Source organism: Mobula hypostoma, chromosome 8, assembly GCF_963921235.1.
Source record: "Mobula hypostoma chromosome 8, sMobHyp1.1, whole genome shotgun sequence".
Lineage (NCBI taxonomy): Eukaryota > Metazoa > Chordata > Chondrichthyes > Myliobatiformes > Myliobatidae > Mobula > Mobula hypostoma.
This window is the reverse complement of record NC_086104.1, coordinates 125,333,981-125,349,734: the sequence shown is the minus strand read 5'-3', so window position 1 is coordinate 125,349,734 and position 15,754 is coordinate 125,333,981. Positions and strand designations below refer to the sequence as shown.

Here is a 15,754-nt window from a genome sequence, read left to right as displayed (position 1 = left end):
TCCCAGTAGCCACCCACTTCAACTCTGCCTCCCACTCCCATTCAGATATGTCCATACATGGTCTCCTCTACTGCCATGATGAGGCTAAACTCAGGTTGAAGGAGCAACACCTCATATACCGTCTATGTAGTCTCCAGCCCCTTGGTATGGACATAGAATTCTCCAACTTCCGGTAGTTCCCTCCCCCCTCCCTTCCCCTATCCCGATGTCTCTCTGCCCCCTCCCCCAGCTGCCTACCTCATCCCTCTTGGTTCCGTCTCCTTCTACTACCCGTTGTGTTTTCCCCTACTCTTTCTTCACCTTTCCTGCCTATCACCTCCCTGCCTCCCTTCCCCCACCCTTTTATCTTTCCCCTTACTGGTTCTTCACCTGGAACCTACCAGCCTTCTCCTTCCCATCCTCCCCCAACCTTCTTTACAGGGGCTCTGCCCCTTCCCCCTACAGTCCTGAAGAAGGGTTCCGGTCCGAAACGTCGACCGATCTTTTCCATGCATGCTGCCCGACCTGCTGAGTTCCTCTGGCGTGTTGTGAGTGTTGCTTTGACCTTAGCATCTGCAGATTATTTTGTGTTTACCTTTTCTAATTGGTGTTGGTAACTAGTGGTGTGACTGCAGGGGCTAGTGTCGGGACTGCTTCTTTTCATGGTGCATTTCAATGATTTAAATGACAGAGTTGATGGCTTTTAGGCCAAGTTTGTGCACAATACGAAGACGGGTGGACGTGTAGGTTATGTTGAGGAAGCAGGGAGTTTGCAGAAGTATTTATACGGATTAGAATAATGGGTAAAGAAGTGGCAGATGAAAGTTTCGGGAAGTGTATGGTCATGCACTTTAGTAGAAGGAATAAAAGTGTTGACTATTTTCTAAACTGGTAGTAAATTCAAATGATACCATTCACTTTGAGAGAACTTGAATACAAAAAGAAGCATACAATGCTTCAGGGCTTCATAGAGCAGTTTCAGGCCCCGTATTAAAGAACGGGTGTGCTGATGATGGAGAGCGTTCAAAGGTTCACGAACACGATTCCAGGATTAAAGATTTGTCATATGAGGAACTTTTACTGGCTCTGGGCCTCTACCTTCAGAGGAAGGGAGGAGAAATGGATTATTCCTGGTGGTGGTGGTGGAGGGGAGAAATTCTTACGGCAGAAATAGGCTCACCGATGGAAGAACTCGGCATTATGAGGTGTGCAGAGCTCATTGAGAATTTGGGTACAGGAGGACAAAGAGCTTTTTGCCTCACGGTAGGTAAGGTCAGAGCCGACAGTAAAGACGTAACAGAAGTTGGCAACAGGGCCAGTGAAGTGAAAAGTGTTGGGGGTGGGTTCAGCGAAGCGTGAGAGATTGGAGCAGGAGTCAGCAAAAGGGTAAGAGCTTACAGCTGGAGTCGATGTCGGAAACAGGTTCAGGGAAGAGTAGGGGATTGTAGTCAGCGAACGGTAGGTGGAGGAAGCCAGAGTCAGAGACGGGTAGTGGGGTCAGGAAAGCGTAGACGGTTGCAGTTAGAATTAGGAGAGGGCTGAAATCTACAGGATCAAAAAAGGGTGGCGAGTTCAGAGAATATGCAAGGGGAGTGAAATTCAAATAAATTTGTGGAGATGAGGAGTAGCCGTGGGAGACCAGCGGTGGGTCGGGACAGCTAGTGCGGAGGAGGTTGGGTAGGGAGTTACGAACTAGGGTCAGGGAAGGGTAGGGGTGGAGCTGTGGTCAGCGAATTGTGGGGTTTGGACCTGGGCTCAGGAAAAGTTCGAAGTTTGGAGATGTCAGGGATACTAAGATGGGAAGATGGTGGGGGAGGCTCATAAAAGTTTCTGGAGACGAGGGTTTGGGAGGCATAGGAAACCAATGTAGGATGGGGAGTAAATAAAATGAGTAGAACCTAGCAGCAGAATGACAGATCTCAGGAAAAGGGTCGGGGCAAGCGAGCTTATTATATTTCTAAATACGAAAGTCGTGTAACCAGAATTATCCACAAAATCCCTTCTAGTCTGGACAAACACGAGAAAATCTACAGATGCAGTAAATCCAACGCAAAACACACAAGACGCTGGAGGAATTCAGCGGGCCAGACAGCAGCTAGGGAAAAGAGTAAACACTTTCGGGCCGAGACTTTTCATCTGGGCTAGAGAGAAAGATGAGAAGTCACAGTAAGGACTGTCGACTGTTCAGGAACCTTCGCTCAGCTTAACACACAGGCTATCTGTAATAATCGAACATTGTACATTTCTTTGGGGTGAAGTGTTTATCAGGGAGTTTTCCTCTCCCTTTAAACGCTGCTTGTCATTTTGGGCTTTGCCAAATGTGCACAGACCGCAGAGGGGTAGCTGCTATGGTTCGGTTATTCAACAGAACACAAAAAGAAGCAGCACAGAACACACAAACTGCGAGCAAACTTCCCTCAACTTCACGTTCAGTCTTTAAAGGATCATTATTCACTGCACGCACCCTTTCTTTTAGTTATCACATCATCAATAAAGGTAATTTCCTTCGCCCCAACAGGTAAATCGGAGTTGGGGGGGGGGGGTCAGAAGCACTCCATCTAATCCGCGCTGCCCCCAGTGGGGGCGGGGAATCTCCAGACAGTGCAAATTACGAATTCTACTTTATACTCGTCTCACATTTATTATGTATGCTTACCGAACACAGCATTTCCGTTCTCGCCTTGAATCGTCCGGAATTCCTGATTCGACTCTCGTACCTACCAGATTCCACTCTCTTACCTACTGGATTCCAGACGCCCACTGTGTGGAACTTTACGCACGCCGGATGAACAAAGAATATGGATCAAGCGACCCGGACACAGATCTCGGTGGCAGCCGGTCGCAGTCTTTGGTAGTAGTCAGAGGAGTCGGAAGAATTTTGGCAAAACAAAGCCTGTGAATGCTGCACGACAAATGAGCAGTTAGACTGCAACCAGCAGGGATGAAGTGCAGTGAGCGGCAAAGGTAGGAGGGGATTACATGGTGACCAACGCCGGGAGTATGCTGAGCAGATTTACACTTCCCTTGAACAACAACCGGCAATACAGTGCGCAACTGAGACAGGATTTTACGCAACCACCTCTAAAACAACAATTCAGTCACGTTTATTTAGAAAACAATCAGTTTATTAACATTAACATATTTTACCCGCACAACGTGGGATGCTGATCAATAATTTTACTCGGCAATATTTTAAATACGTACAAAGCAGAATGATACGAATTAAACTTGTTTCATCACTGAAATATCTGTTAAATATAATAAAAACAGTCGGAAGATGCTGCCTTGACAGAGATTGTGGAACATGCAACAGTGATACCGCCCCTCAAATTCCAATTCGCGCAGGTTGTGGGAAACGAGGGGACCCGTGCCTGTATACCAACCTCATATAAATACATCAAGAAAAATTGTAAAATACGGGACGTATAAGTAAAAAAATACAATTTGAGAGAAAAAACTATTCGAGGTCATTTAGAAAGAATCATTGAACTTTAATAAATACGGAATTAATTACCATTGTGTTCGTTATTGTTCGATACAACATCTCACATGAACTGTGAAAGCTGATGGATCCCTGAAGACATTCCCACACATGTGACAAGTTTCAACACGAGAGTGAGATTTCTGCTGGTGAAAATAACCAAAGCTCTTCCCACATTCGGAACATTTATACGACCTCTCTCCGGTGTGGGTCCGCTGGTGTCGGTGGAAGCTCTCCGCCCGTGTGAAACTCTTACTACAGACCGGACATTCATGCTGTCTCTCCTTTTTGCCAGCTTGAGGTAATCTGACTTGACAAATGTTCTCTTTCTATCGGGTAGTGTGAATGGATCCTGCCTACGTTTCGACATTGGACTCTGACCATCTTGGTTTACATTGGAGGACGATGGTTCTCCAGTTGATGTTGGTCTGGACGCTGCAGCGTGTCGTCTCAAATGCCGTTTAAGGAAATCTGTTGTGGTAAATGCAATGTTGCACTGAGGGCAAGGATAACAGTCACTCTGGGTCACTTGATGTGATACTGGAGAGAAAAAAAACAGAAAATATCACTTACAGCAAAATATACAAGAATCAATTTGAACGTGAGATCTGTAATTGCTTCATCATTACTGAGATGCCCTGAGACATTAATTCTAAGATTGTGGGGTGGGGGGCGGGGTGGAGGGGACAAATTTATGAAACTCTGCAGGATTACCATAAATAATCAAGGATGATGGATTCTACCTCTGATCTCCTCCATGTATTAATCTTTAACAATTCCTCTAGCCTCTGTGATAGTCCGTCCGTTAAAATGGGTAACAGAGAAGCAAAATGTACATGTCAGATAAAATCACAAGCTGGGAATTGCTGAGGTCCACAGCAGGGCAAGGGAACTGACTACATCTGTCAAAATGCTCATAGGTTCGAGACTGGCTACGTCCACACTATGCCGGATAATTTTGAAAACTAAGCTTTTTTCTCTTGACCCTCCGTCCAGACTAAAGCGGTGTTTTCATCCCCCAAAAATGGAGATTTTCAGAGACGGTCTCCAGAGTGAATAAATCTGAAAACGCCTAATATCCTTTGTAATGTATATGGGGTAAATGGAGAGATTTAAAACGCCGTCCTGACAGCACCACAACAACAATACTTTTTCTGCTTCTGCTTGGTACCATGCAAACACTGCCGGACAGCTGTTATACCGTGCAGTCGGTGTGAATGGCATGAGAGTTAAATTGTAAAGTGAGCTTTTTTGACTATTTAAAAACGCTGTCATGACGTGCCGGAACAGATGGCCGCAGAGCAGCATTTCGTTGTTTTCTTGAACGCAACCCTCCACATAACCTAACAATTTCAGAACAGACGGCAACGAGACTGAAGCCAAAAGAGTTAGAAATGTACTCACCAAATACTTTGACCCATTGCTTACTGAATAAATAAGAAAACTCACTTTGCCCTGTTTTCTGTCCTTGCTTGTATGAAGGTGGTTTACCTATTTATGCAAGTACTTCTCTGACAATAGATGTGTAACAGCCTAACGTAACATTGTATGGAAATACAAGATAACACTGATGCAGGCATAGTCTTAGTCATAGTCATACTTTATTGATCCCGGGGGAAATTGGTTTGCATTACATTTGCACCATAAATAATTAAATAGTAATAAAACCATAAATAATTAAATAGTAATATGTAAATTATGCCAGGAAATAAGTCCAGGACCAGCCTATTGGCTCAGGGTGTCTGACCCTCCAAGGGAGGAGTTGTAAAGTTTGATGGCCACAGGCAGGATTGACTTCCTATGACGCTCTGTGCTGCATCTCAGTGGAATGAGTCTCTGGCTGAATGTACTCCTGTGCCCAACCAGTACATTATGTAGTGGATGGGAGATATTGTCCAAGAAGGCATGCAACTTGGACAGCATCCTCTTTTCAGACACCACCGTCAGAGAGTCCAGTTCCATCCCCACAACTTCACTGGCCTTACGAATGAGTTTGTTGATTCTGTTGGTGTCTGCTACCCTCAGCCTGCTGCTCCAGCACACAACAGCAAATATGATTGCACTGGCCACCACAGACTCATCCTCAGCATCATCCGGCAGATGTTAAAGGACCTCAGTCTCCTCAGGAAATAGAGACGGCTCTGACCATTCTTGTAGATAGCCTCAGTGTTCTTTGACCAGTCCAGTTTATTGTCAATTCGTATCCCCAGGTATTTGTAATCCTCCACCATGTCCACACTGACCCCCTGGATGGAAACAGGGGTCACCGGTACCTTAGCTCTCCTCAGGTCTACCACCAGCTCCTTAGTCTTTTTCACATTAAGCTGCAGATAATTCTGCTCACACCATGTAACAAAGTTTCCTACCGTGGCCCTGCACTCAGCCTCATCTCTCTTGCTGATGCATCCAACTATGGCAGAGTCATCCGAAAATTTCTGAAGATGACAAGACTCTGTGCAGTAGTTGAAGTCCGAGGTGTAAATGGTGAAGAGAAAGGAAGACAAGACAGTCCCCTGTGGAGCCCCAGTGCTGCTGATCACTCTGTCGGACACACAGGTTTGCAAGCACATGTACTGTGGTCTGCCAGTCAGGTAATCAAGAATCCATGACACCAGGAAAGCATCCACCTGCATCGCTGTCAGCTTCTCCCCCAGCAGAGCAGGGTGGATGGTGGTGAACGCACTGGAGAAGTCAAAAAATATGACCCTCACAGTGCTCGCTGGCTTGTACAGGTGGGTGTAGACACGGTTCAGCAGGTAGACGATGGCATCCTCAACTCCTAGTTGGGGCTGGTAGGCGAACTGGAGGGTATCTAAGTGTGGCCTAATCATAGGCCGGAGCAGCTCCAGAACAAGTCACTCCAAAGTCTTCATGATGTGGGAGGTCAATGCCACCGGTCTGTAGTCATTGAGGCCGCTAGGGCGCGGAGTCTTCGGCACAGGGACGAGGTAGGACATCTTCCACAGCACAGGAACCCTCCGGAGCCTCAGTCTCAGGTTGAATACATGGCGAAGTATTCCACATAGCTGAGGGGCACAGGCTTTGAGCACCCTGGTACTGACAGCACCCAGTCCTGCAGCCTTGCTTGGGTTGAGACGTTTCAGCTGTCTTCTCACCTGTTCAGCTGTGAAGCCCACCGTGTTGTTTCGTGTGGGGAAGGGGTATAGTCATGAGAGCAGGGTGGGGGACTGTGAAGAGGGGTAGGAGGGGAGAGTGGAATATGTGTGGGTTGGGGGCCGACAACAGATGGCTCATGTGGGGGATGGGCAGGGGCCACAATGTCAAATCTGTTAAAGAACAGGTTATGTTTGTTGGCCCTGTCCACACTGCCTTCAGCTCCTCTGTTGCTAGTTTGCCGGAACCCAGTGATGGTCCTCATCCCACTCCAGACCTCTCTCATGTTGTTCTGCTGAAGTTTCCACTCAAGCTTCCTCCTGTACCTGTCTTTAGCCTCCCTGATCCTGGCTTTCAGGTCCCTCTGTATTGCCCTCAGCTCCTCCCTATTTCCACCTCTAAATGCCCTCTTTTTAGCGTTCAGGATGTCCTTAATGTCCTTTGTCACCCATGGCTTGTTGTTTGAATAACAAAGGACAGTTCTAGTCGGAACATTGCAGTCCGCACAGAAGTTGATGTATTCAGTGATGCACTCTGTGAGCCCATCAATATCCTCTCCATGTGGCTCACAGAGTGCCTGCCAGTCTGTCACTTCAAAACAACCCTGGAGTGCCTCATAAGCCTCCTCCGACCATTTCCTCACTGTCCTCAAGGTTGTAGGTTTACTCTTCACCAGAGGCACGTAGCAGGGTTTTAGATGCACCAGGTTGTGATCTGACCTTCCCAATGGGGGGAGGGGAGAGGAGCTGTATGCATCCTCAACATTAGCATACATCAAATCCAGAGTCCTCTCCCCTCTGGTTGTACAGCTCACATACTGCGTGAAGTTGGGCAGTGTTCTCGCCATGGTAACATGGTTGAAGTCACCCGAGATGGTAATGAGGGCACTCGGGTGCTGGGTTTGTAATCTGGCTATGACGGTGTAAATGCCGTTACACGCCGATGTCGGGTTGGCACAGGGAGCGATGTACACAACAACCACAATTTCATGTGAGATTTCCCTTGGCAAAAAATATGGCCGGAGTTCAACAGCAAAAAGTTCAATATCCGGGCTACAAACACGTTCCTTGATCGTAATATGACCAGGATTGCACCATCTGTTGTTTACCAGAACAGCAAGCCCCCCTCCTTTACGCTTACCGCTCTCAGTGCAATTCCGATCAGCCCGAACGGTCTGGAAGCCCTCTATGGAAACGTTTTCATCGGCTATGTCCTCGTGCAGCCACGTTTCAGTAAAACACGTAACACTGCTCTCCCGAAATGTTCTCTGGCTCCTGACAAGCGCCGTCAACTCGTCCGTTTTATTACCCAGCGATCTCACATTGCCCATAATGAGAGAGGGGAGACACGGCTTATAACTTCTCTTCTCCATAAGCCTCTGTTGTCTCGACCCGGTCCTCTTCCCTCGCCTTTTTGATCGCCCTCTGCATCCTCTGTGTTTTCCTCCAGATTTCAGCCTGGGGGTCCGCCGCTCTGTTCGCTAAAACCGGCCGGCATAAGCACAATCAGCTGGTCCCTGGAATAAACAATGCGACAATAGTGCTGCCACGCTAATGAGACGTGGCCGAATGTAACTATTTCCAGCGCTAAAAACCCAAATAAAACTCTCTCCACCAGCATGTTAGAGAGGGGGCAGCTTCAATGTGTAACCGTGAAAAAAAAATACAACAAATAACTTAAGTTAAAAAAGTAAGAAAAGTAAGAAAACTAGACAGAGCGACTGTAACAAGCGGCATGCACGACCGGCGCATGCGCACAAATGCATGTTTTATATATTTAACAAGGTGCCTTATTAATGCAACAGAGTTAGTCAGTTTTTCAATGTGCGGTAATGCACCATTAAGCTGGATGCCAACCGCCATAAAACAAGATACAGACAGACAGTTTTTCAATGTTCGTCGTCAGCTGGGTCAGACTGTCCGTGAACTCCCTGTCGGTTGCCTCCATACGCTCCAGTATTTGTTTTTTTTTCAGTTTTAAGTCCTCCTGCGCGAAAGCTAAGAGTATTTCCTTTGAAGTTTTTCTACTCTGTAACTGGACAAACGCGCACGAATTATACTGTTTCCTCTTCGCTTGTCTGCTGTGTGTCCTGCGCATGCCCAGTAGAGGAGATTCGCCCAAATATCCGTGTTCGTGAGGACAGAGATATTTTGAAAACACTTAGTGTGGATGCCTGTCGTTTTTACTCAAACCGTTTTCAAAATTATCCGGCGTAGTGCGGACGTAGCCTGAGATGGTCCAGCTCTGTTTTTTTTCAATAAATCAATGCATCCACAAAACATACACACTGTTGACATCCATGATATCATTCACTGCAATTCTGTGTGCTTTAACTTCTGTCAAATATCTCATCTGCATGACTATTGCTGCGTTGTTTTTGATAGTGTTATAGGTTCCACTTAAAACACACATAATGTATTTACAGTAAACATATTGTTTTCCTGGAGTTTGTTAAACTGATCAGAATGCTCACGTTTTGCTTCCTGATTTGACATCCACATGGAGGTCCAAGTGATTCCCAGCTCCTTGGCATAATCATCACCGTACCAGACCAGTAACTCACAGTGAGTAGGAACTGGCTTACACGTCCTGTAGTAAATGTTTCCACAGTGCTGGAAGGCAACCAGGTTCTGTTCCTCCTCCTTTCTGGCACAGTTCACAAACCTGGAACACAAAAAGTAAATATGAAATGAAAAACTTAAAGTTGTGAAGTGAACACAGAATGTGAGGTCTACTGGCAGAGTCTAATGAATGAGAGAAGTCTCCAGTTCTGGCTCAAATTCAAAAATGAAATATGGAAGACTCTTTCTCAGGAATCAGTCAAGCAGTCTTTCATCTGAAACTTTAACAAATTCCCTCCTAGAAATGTGGACTAGCCTCCTCAATCTTCCCAGAACCTCCTCTTTTTATTTTAGGGTTCCAGCATCTACAGTTTGTTTTAGATTTTTATGTCAAGTTCTAGTTGAATTCTCATTCAACCATACATGAATCTAACCAAAACAAAACAATGTTCCTCTGGGGACAAGTTACAAAACATCTTCCCAACAGCACACTTCAAAAAGCACACGTTTATGATTCAACTTCAAATCTGATGTCTAGATAAAGAAATCTCACACAACTTAGATGCAGAATATTCTGACTGTGATATTAACAGGAGGGTAAAAACCAACAGGAGTGAGGAAGCGTGATGTGAAGTGGGTTAATACTTTCCTTAGACTTGCTGTGACTCCAACAGATCTTAGAATCTATGCCTGACATTAAACTGTGGTTTCAGTATCCCAGTCAGATTGAAACATGGCAAGCTGATTATTTTCAACACATGAAATTCTGCAGACGTAAGGAATCCAGAGAAACATGCACAAAATGTTGGAGGAATCAGCAGGCCAGGCAACATCAATGAAAATGAATAAATAGTCACTATTTCAGACCAAGACCCTTCTTGTAGACAGAAAAGGAAAGGGAAAAGCAACAGAATAAAAAGGTGGGGTATCTAAAGGAGGATAGATAGAGAGTGATAGGTGACATTTGGTGGGCATGAACGATAAAGGGCTGGAAAGGAAGGAACCTGATGGGAGAGGTGATAGAGAGAAGAGCTAAGAGGCCAGAGTAGGAAATAGAAGAGGGGATGGAGAGGATTTATTTAACCATAAGAAGAAATAAATATTGATACCGTCACATTAGAGACTACCCCGTGATACAACAGGAGTCCATGGACCGACATTTCGAAGCAGAAATGCGAATTGGAATCAGAGTTAAAATGTTGATGGATCAAGTGTTGGTACTTGACAAAGTGGTCCCACAATTTACAATGGGTCTTCCAAACATAGAGGGGGTCACCTTGGGACCACAGGACACAAGAGACAACTCCAGTAGATTCATGGGTGACGTGTTGCCTCACCCAGAAGGACTGTTTGGGGCCCAGAATGTAGGCGAGGAAGGAAGTGAATGGGCAGGTATAGTAATTTGGCCAGCTTGCAGGGGTAAGTGCCAGGAGAGTGCTTAGTGGGGAGGGACAAATGGTTGTGGAAAGCAGAGACACGGAGTAAGTAAAGATACGTTTGCTGATAGAGTCCCTCTGGAGATGGCAGAAGTTGCAAAGAACGATGTGTTAGATGCATCAGCTCAATGTGTGGTAGGTAAGGAGAAGAGGAATTATGTCACTATTAAAGTGGTGGGAAGATAGGATGAGTGCAAGTGTTCAGGAAATGGAGAAGATGCTTGTGAGGGCAGCGTCAACAGTAGAGGAAGAGAAACCCCAGTTTTTGAAGAAAGAGTACATCTCTGATATCCTGGAAAGGAAAGCCTCATCCTGGGAACAGGAGATAGGGTGAGAGGAGGTATAGTCAAGAAAAACATTTGAATTAGTAGGTTGATAAAAATGCCAGACGACAGTTTGGGTCCACAGATGGAGGCAGAAAGATCAAGAAATGGGATGGAGCTGTCAGAAATGGACCAAGTGGATGTAAGGGCAGGAAAGTTAGAGGAAAACTTGATGAAATTCACGAGCTCAGCCTGGGAGCTTTGAATCAGCACCAATGCAGTTGACATTATTGCAGCATCAGTTGGCAGCACAGGATCACAAGGTTTGAGGAAGAATTTGTGGGTCTTGGCCTGGTCTGAGGAGAAAAGTTTGTTTAGCTAGAGAACACAACTGTCAGAGAAAGTGTTGATTCTTCTGGAACATTCAAAATCAGTTATTCATCATTGTCATCATTTGTAATTGTACAAATCTTTCCTTACCTCATCCAGTTTGATTTAGATTCATCCTGGGTATCTATGTACTCAAGGTCATTGTTTGCCTTACTGATCTATGGAAAAATATTTTGGTACAACTCCCTGATTAACGAAGAACATAAGCATGATGTTTGCATATTTTCCCACACTATCAATTCAATTAATTATCCTTTAATCTGTTCAATGAGTTTATGCTTTAACACCACAGCACTCCAACAATATTCCTGGGACTCAAATCATGTGGAAAATGAGCTACTGGAATATATATTCGGAATTCAGTACAACTATAAAAAGTTTTTCATGGTAGTTAAAGGTTCTTTAGCTACTACAAAGTTCTGATCACTTCTTGTTAGCCACAAACATTCAATGTACTCTCAATCCAGGAGTGTAGAAATCAGAATAAAAGGAAGGGTAACAGAGCTGGAACGTGATGCAGTATCTATTCAGCTGACAGTGGGAAAGAACAAAGCTTGACAGTGTGTGAATGGTATTGAGAATCACTGGAACATGGCGAGAAGAGAGAAATTAAGGGTCAAAAGTTCCGTATTTTTTTCTCAGTTGAGAATACTCATCCGTGGCTGGTTCCCTAATTCCAGTGAAATATAATTTAATCCCAAAGTTTAGCAGTGTATAAACAATGATGGTGGTAATAATGGAAGACAGGATTATCAACTATGGGGAACATTTTGTGAACATACAGTCCTGTCACTGTTTTCCCTATGGTGGTGTTTAGCTGGTCTCAAGCTAGTAGGAACATATTTGCTCCAAAAATTCTCTTCAACAGGTGCAACCTAACACGTGGAGTATTGCTTTTGTTAACTGCAAGAGCTACTTACCACCCATGAATATCCAGTGACAACAGCTGCTTCTTCACTAGAAACCTCCCCTTCATATGGTCCAAAATGAACACCCTTGGGAATAAGCTTCCCTTCATTCCAGACACCAAGACCAGCTTTCTGAATTTTTGATTGGGCTATGTAGAAACCCTCAGGAAGAGTTAAACGTGCTCTGTCTGGTTGATTGAAATCCACAACAGTGTCCTTCATAAAGATGGGTGGACCATGCACAGGGCATTCTTCAATAAAAAATGTCTCGCAGGCTTCACAAACTAAAATACAAAGTTAAGAACTGATCAGGATGTTGCTGTTCCTATAGCTGGTGGGAGATAGTGCTGAGAAAGGCTAGATGAACCACGATGGATATAATTTTACTGTATGCCTTTGAATATAATACCATCATGCACTGGCTGCTGTGCAAAGCATCTGGATGCTGGAATCCAAGCAACACACTCAACATGCTGGAGGAACTAACCACGCTACGCAGCTTCGATGTAAAGGAGAAAACAGATGACATTTTGGGCCGACACGTCATCAGACTTGATCATCTCTTTTCCATGGATGGTGCCTGCTCTGCTGAATTACTCCAGCATTTTGTTTGTGCATTGCTGAGAAAAAAAATATTATTTTTCATTGCTATGACCTATATGTAGAGACATTCCTAGTAGGTCAGATTAACAATGGAGATATGTGAAAATTCACTTCATTAGGTCAGCGTAAGTTAACATGAATATCTTGGGTTAAGACTGAACTGTTTCATTCAAAAGACCAATCAAATACAACTAAGTGTTCATTTATAAACTTTAAGAGAAAACTCATGATCATCAAACATAATACTGTAATGATGCCAGGGAAACTGCAAAGAAAATGTTTAGAGCTAACAATGTCATGGCAAATAGGATCAACTCTAATAAAACTGCTTTAAAAAGGTTAAAGAAAAGTTCTATAATTTGAACTAATGAAGCATTTATAACTGGGCTACTGCATGAGAAAAGATATGAAATTTGATCAACTATCCAATGGAGTAAAGTGGTTGCATACTTTCTAGCAGAGGGGTATTTTCACAAACAAAAACGTGATGACTTAGTGTTTACATTTATTTTAGGTAAAATAGGCTCAGGAAATTATGAAGTAGAATAAGAGAGATGGAGACAAAATGAAACATTCACTTTAAAAATGGTAAATGAACTGCTGGCAACTGCAATCTTCTTATGAAGAAGGGAAAATGGACAATTAGTTGGAGAATCGAGACTGCAACAGCAACCAGTCACAAAATGATAAAAATCTATGACTATATGGTCTGGAAATCTGAAATGAAAGCAGAAAATTCTGGAAACAGTCACCAAATAAGTCAACACCTGTGAAATGGAAAACAGCAAAACATTTCATTCTGAAGTTCAGATGATGGGAATTAATCCAGAAATATTACTTGTTTTTCTTGATCTGCAGGTTAACTCATTTGTGTACATTTGTGTACTGTAGTGTGACAGAATTCATTTGTAACTGCACAGTAAGAAATCCCTTGGGAAAATATAGTGAAGTTATAGGAATCTGCATTGAGATAATTAGTGACAAAAATACATCAGAAATTATGACATTTAAGTCAAATCATTCATATTCATATTAAGATCAGATTGCTAACATTTGAAAATAAGATGAAATGTTATGACAGTAGGTTAAGAATGTTAACTATTTCAAGCCATATTTTATTTGTTCATTTTAGGTTATCAGAAGGATGAGTTGAAGCTATTGGTTTCGTAGAAGGCAAAATGTAATGTTTCCCAGCTTGCCCTGGATTCAACAGTATGTGGCAAAATAACCCATGAAAAAAAATCAGCAAATTAATATAAACTGGACCAAGAAGATGCTGACCCTACTGCAATGTGCAGAAGTAAATTTAACATCAATCATGCGATTACTGGCTGTTAAAGTTAAAGAGAAATCATAGACTCTGATACAACATGTCAGCGCTCTTTTCCCAAACATTCTACACGTCTCATTGTTCCATCATTCCTATAGCCTCCCATTCCATTGTATCATCACCACAATTCTCCCAATATATTATGCATGCTTTAAAGAAATAGATTGATAATTTGGACCTACAAAGGTAGTCGTCATCACGAAGCTCTTCTTCCTCAACGTAATTTTTCTTCTCTTTATTTCTTAAATCATACCGTCTTTTCTCAGACACGTTGGTTGATTTGTCATTTGTTAATCTAAACATATTTGTGGTGGGGAGAGCTGGAATAATACAACATGGGCAAAGATTAAACAAATTAAATTAATACAATATAGAACAGTACAACATTGGAACAGGCCAGTCTGTAATGTTGTGCCAAACTAATTAGACTAGTGGTTAAATACCAATATAAACAAATCCCATCTGCCTGTACAACATCCACATCCCTCCATTCACTTCACACTGATATGTCTTTCTCGGAAAACTCTTAAAAGCCTGAATCATATTTGTCTCTACTGCCACCCATGGCAACACATTCCAAGCACCAAGCGCTTTCTGTGCAACAGCCTGCCCTGCACATCTGCTTTGAGCTTACCACCTCACACTTTAAATGCATGCCCACCATTATAATGCATTTCGCCTGGCCAGACTCATTTCCCAGTACCAGGTCCAGTCTGGCCCCTCCTCATATTGAACTACAGTATTTACACATTGATGAAGGAAACCCTCCGGGATGCACAAAACAAATTCTGTCCTATCAAAACCTCCTGTGCCAAGGAGCTTACAGTCTATATTGAGGAATGAGAATATAGCTTTGGCTGATACCCTGTTGCTTTTACAGCATTCCCTAATCTACCTAATTGCCCATCATGGACTTTTTACTCTCCTCCCATCCGGTAGGCACTACAGGAGTCTCCGTTCCCGCACCAGCAGGCAGAGGAACAGCTTTTTCCCTGAGGCTGTGACCCTGCTGAATCTCACATCACAGCGCTAAGCAGTATTGCACCCATATTGTACTGTCTCAATACTTTTATACTTGTGTGCTGTAGCACTTACTTTATATTCACAGTTAGTTTGTAAATAACACGATTTGCATTTCTGGTTAGATGCTAACTGCATTTCATTGCCTTTCTATCTGCACTCGGCACAATGACATTAAAGTTGAATCTAATCTAATCTAATCTAATCTAATCGAATATCCATTCCTCAATGACCCTGAGGCTGTTGTGGAATCTGTAGTACAATACCAGAGTGATTGCATTTTTATTTTTAATTGCTACCCATGTATACACAGTGGATGAACCCTGCGTTATGTTCCATTATTGGTTCAAGTCAGTTTGGACAGTAAGTACAGAGATATAGAATGCAATATATTCATAAATCCAACTAAAATAGCTATGATGGAAGTTAGATCATATTCATCCTACCTCCATCATTTATCTTAATAAATAAGTGTCAATTTTTGGTCTCTATTTTGAGCTTCACCTTTAGAAACCAAAATTATCTTGCTGCTCTTTTGATTCATTTAACGAAAACCGGATCTTCCTTCACTGAACCTTGTTCCTCAGTGATTTCACTCAAATCTTCACGTTTGTCATTGTCTGAATGGGGTGTGACCTGTGATGTGACAATTTGGTGCAAAGTGTGATG

General features: G+C 43.3%; 1 protein-coding gene across 1 annotated transcript in view; it reads right to left on the bottom strand.

The window, feature by feature from the left end:
• Nucleotides 1–15,754, bottom strand: part of LOC134351204 (zinc finger protein 850-like) — a 308,750-nt gene that overhangs the window by 47,268 nt on the left and 245,728 nt on the right. The window contains exon 18 of the mRNA XM_063057314.1: nucleotides 3,621–3,691. Within this exon, the coding sequence (XP_062913384.1) occupies nucleotides 3,621–3,691 (71 nt within the window). The remainder of the gene's footprint in view (nucleotides 1–3,620; nucleotides 3,692–15,754) is intronic.